Source organism: Aegilops tauschii, chromosome 2, assembly GCF_002575655.3.
Source record: "Aegilops tauschii subsp. strangulata cultivar AL8/78 chromosome 2, Aet v6.0, whole genome shotgun sequence".
In the NCBI taxonomy this organism is placed as follows: Eukaryota; Viridiplantae; Streptophyta; class Magnoliopsida; order Poales; family Poaceae; genus Aegilops; species Aegilops tauschii.
In genome coordinates, this window is record NC_053036.3 from 95,848,013 (window position 1) to 95,852,043 (window position 4,031).

Below are 4,031 nucleotides of genomic sequence, written 5' to 3' on the forward strand. Positions count from 1 at the left end.
TTATTGATTTGGGCCGCCTGCCCTTCCTGCAACGGTAAACATCTCCCACCACAGAATCTGGTATTCTCAGTTTTATATACATAGCCGAAATTAATTATGATCAACCCTAGACTAGCACCTGCCAAAAAAAACACTAGACTAGAGGTCTACAACTACAATTTTTATCCTCTGAGGTTGATCATATATTGCTCTTTGTAATAGGGAAGCCAATATGGTTGCGCACGATGTTAGGTTGCCTATATTTTCTTCTTCTGCTGATTGGTTTGAGGAGCCTATGATTGAAATTGTACTATTCCTCACGAACGATGTATCCATTATTTCGATTGAATAAAGTCCATATGTTATTTCAAAAATAAAATAAAAAAGAGGACGACCAAATTGACCTCGTGCGTCCGCCTCAGCCATGATCGCGTTGGGCATGTACCTGTCCACGGTTGCGTCCCAGTCAAGTCCATCCATGGCACGGGAGCAAGAGGGGACTATCGGGGGCGAGTGGCGACAGCGAGGCAGAAGCGGTGGCTGTGCCGTGACCACCGGCAAGCCGCCAACGAGGCTGGGCGAGTTCTACATCGAGCGGCAGCACAACTACGACCGCGCTCTGTGAGTATAAAACACATCACTGTGCAGTATTGTCACGACGTTCGTGAAACGCGTGTGCTGATCAGATAGCAAAATGACGGTGCAACAAACAGATTAAATGCATTTCTATGCCAGGGTCAGGTGACAGGCTGAATGACGGTGCAACAAAAACAGATTAAATGCATATCTATGCCAGGGTCAGGTGACAGGCTGAAAGACGGTGCAACAAAAACAGATTAAATGTTTGCAACTGAAGCTACTTACAGGAAAAAAAGTGTCATTTCATAATCTTATTTCTTGTTGCAAACTCACAGATGAAAACAAAAGGGAATACATTTACCAAATCAGACATGCACACATTATTAAAACATAGTAATACAAGGCAATAGAGTTATAGTAATTCAGTGAAAATATAAACATAGGAGGTGACTCATGACAGACACAATTTAGCATTTTACATCCAAAATGCCACCGGATCTTGAAGGAACGGCTTAGTGGCTTCTTTAGGCACTTTGTAGTACTGCAGCCGACGGTTATTGCCCGTTGTCAGTTCTTTATCCTTGTTGAAGCTGAGAGAGAATGTGGTCAGACAATAGAAGCGACGACCGGGTAGCTGCACACCATGAGCAACGTCCTCCTCATCCATTCGGTCCTGATCAGGGCTGACACACTGTACGAGGCAGAATTCGCTCTTGCCTCCCATGTAGACAAGGGTAGCACCAACATGCATATCAATTGGGCACTCACTTAACAGATTCTCCTTGCAGAGCTTCACTACAGGGCAAGGGCACAGACCATCATCAGTGTCATAGATGGGCACTTCGCAGCTGTAAAGTTGGCCAAGGGTGTCCGGTTCTTTGGAGAGCCCGACAAAGCAGTTGAGGCCCAGGTCAAAGTGACCGCAGCCAGCAAAGGGCAGCTTCCAATAGCCAAGGAGTTTCCATGAACGTTTCTCGGTGTCAAAGGTGTAGGTGGCCTCAGTGGCGCCAGTCTTGGTGCTGAAGAGGAAGGTCCGTTCTTGAGGATGCAAAGAGTAGGAGGTGACGTTATCAACATAGAATGGCGGTTTCTCAGAGAGCTGTTTCCATGACCAACCCATGCCGCAAGACTGATCCTGCAACCGGGGGGAGAGCTCCTCCGAGCAGAGCATCTCGAAGGAGCAGAAGCTCAGACTGAATAACTCGTTGCCGACAGGTAGGTAGTAGATGGGAGGAATAGGACATCCCTGCCCAGGGGCAAAGGTGACGCACCGCGAGCGAACGTCCAACATTGGGAAGTAGCTCTCAGAGTCAGCTTCGGGATCTCTGGAAAACACCGCCAAAATCTTAGAGCCAAAGGCTGACGTGAAGTACGACACGAGAGGCGCCATTATGCGGCAGAAAGGCTCGGAAAAATGCACCGGGGCTGGATGGCCTGAGCCAGCAGTATGCTGCAACAAGTTTACCATGCGGATGCTGTATCCATGGCACCAGTCATCAAAGACAAGGTAAAGTCGCTCACGGCCACGCTTTGGCATCCTTTTTCCCCTTTGCTCGTCGCATTCTTGTAACCGGGCGGACATGGTCTGACTTTTTCCTGGATTAATCGTAGATCTGATTCCTTAGATTCGGCGTTGCCGTTGGCCCTTGATCCCTGTAATATGAATTCGAACCCGAATCGACTGTCAGATGCAAATCAATCAAGCACAACCAACATCATACAGCAAATCAACCCGACAAATCCAAGTATCCAGATCTGAATCGAGGGCGACAAAGGGCAGCATATATATAGGAAAAAAGAAATCGCAGGTACGCACCTACAAGTCGATGATGGTGCAGCGTCAAAACTTGGCGACTCACCAACGGAGCGGTTTCGGCAATTGATTGTGTTGGGAGACAATGGTAGGACGCGGGCGGCGGCGGTGGGAGACAAAGTAGCGAAGGGATCGTTGGCTTATAAATGGACGAAACCCTAGCAAGTTCCCGGTCACCGGTGGTCCTCGTGGGCTGTCCACTAAGATTTTTTTCTCGGCCCCAGCCCATTAACGAACGAAACGAAACCAGTCCAGCCGAGGAAGCGCAGAACGAGAACGGGGGAGCCCCTAGTCGGCGCCTTCAGCGCCGATTAGGAAACTTTTTAAGAATTATAGCCACGCTATTTACAGCATATATAAATTAGAAAAACGTGATTTCTGAAAACAAATGTGCAGAAAATTTGAAAGTTCGTGGATTTCAAAACAAACCACTAATTCAAAGAATTTCCATGAATTTGGAAAAGGTTCATCAATTTTGAAAAATAGTTCATTGATTTTGAAAAAAATTCGTCGTTTTTGAAAAATATATATTCGATGTTGAAAAAAGTTCATCAGTTTTGAAAAAAGTTCATCAATTTTATAGATTTTTTTTAAAGTTCATTGATTTAGAAAAAAATTCATCAATGTTGGAAAAATGTTCATCGAATTGAAAAAAAGTTCATCAATTTCAAAAAAAGTTCATCGTATTTGAAAAAAGTTCATTGATTTTCTAAGAAAGTTCATGGGTTTTCAAAAAAGTTCATAGATTTTGGAAAAAGTTCATCGATATAAAAAAGTTCATCGAAAAATGAAAAGAAGTTCATAATTTTATTTAGAAAATCATCAATTTGAAAAATCAAGTTCACAAAAAATATTCATCAATTTGAAAAATAAGTTCAGAACATTTAATTGTTTTCATCGATTTGAAAAATAAGGAAGAAGAAAAAATGAAAAAAGGAACGGAAATGTAGAAAGTAATAAAAGAATGCGGAAGCTGATAAATATTAGATTGGTTTGTGTGGTCGGGTGGTTAGTGTGTAGTGCGTTAGTACAGGAGGTCACGGGATCGATTCATCTTGCACGCAATAATTTTTGAAAAATCCTACTTGCCGCTCGTTGCGGCAAGCTGTCGATGCTTCGCACAGGGGAGGTGCGAGCGAGCGAACAGAGTGGGAAGGCCCGTTTTAGCGCAGACACCGGTTTTGGGAACCTTCTATGATGTTTCCAGCCGCTTTTTTTTCCAGTTTGAGAACCTTCTAGAAGGTTTTTGAACCGGCTTTTTCTGTTTCAGTTTCTTTTTCGTTTTTCTTTTTTCTATTTCTATTTTCTGTTTCTTTATTTCTGTTTCTTCGCTTTTTTCTTTTTTCTGTTTCTTCGCTTTTTTTCTTTTTTCTGTTTCTTTTTTTTCTTTTCCTTTGTTTCTTTTCAAGTTTATTTTCAAAAAATATTCCGAATTTCAAAAAAGTTCATGTTTTTCAGATTTTGTTCACAAATTCAAGAAATGTTTCCATTTTACAAAATTTGTTCATAAATTCAAAGAATGTTTCTGGTTTCAAAATTTTTGTTTCAGATTTTCAGAAAATGTTCCTGTTTTTTCAAAAACTGTTCAAATTACTTTTGTTCATTTGTTGAGAAATTTGAAAATAATGACATGGATTTCAAAAAATGCCTGTTTTTAAAA

General features: G+C 42.1%; 1 protein-coding gene across 1 annotated transcript; it reads right to left on the reverse strand.

Moving 5' to 3' along the window:
- Positions 1–839: 839 nt before the first annotated feature.
- On the reverse strand, positions 840–2,500 carry LOC109749182 (uncharacterized). Its single transcript, XM_020308161.4, has 2 exons — positions 2,375–2,500; positions 840–2,211 (listed from the first exon to the last, which is right to left on the reverse strand). Exon 2 carries the CDS (start codon positions 2,138–2,140, stop codon positions 1,034–1,036), a length of 1,107 nt encoding a protein of 368 aa, XP_020163750.1. The 5' UTR covers positions 2,141–2,211; positions 2,375–2,500; the 3' UTR covers positions 840–1,033.
- Between the last annotated feature and the right edge of the window lie 1,531 nt (positions 2,501–4,031).

Coding starts and splice junctions, on each gene's coding strand:
- LOC109749182 (XM_020308161.4), bottom strand. CDS start 2,140: ATGTCCGCCCGGTTACAAGAATGCGACGAGCAAAGGGGAAAAAGGATG.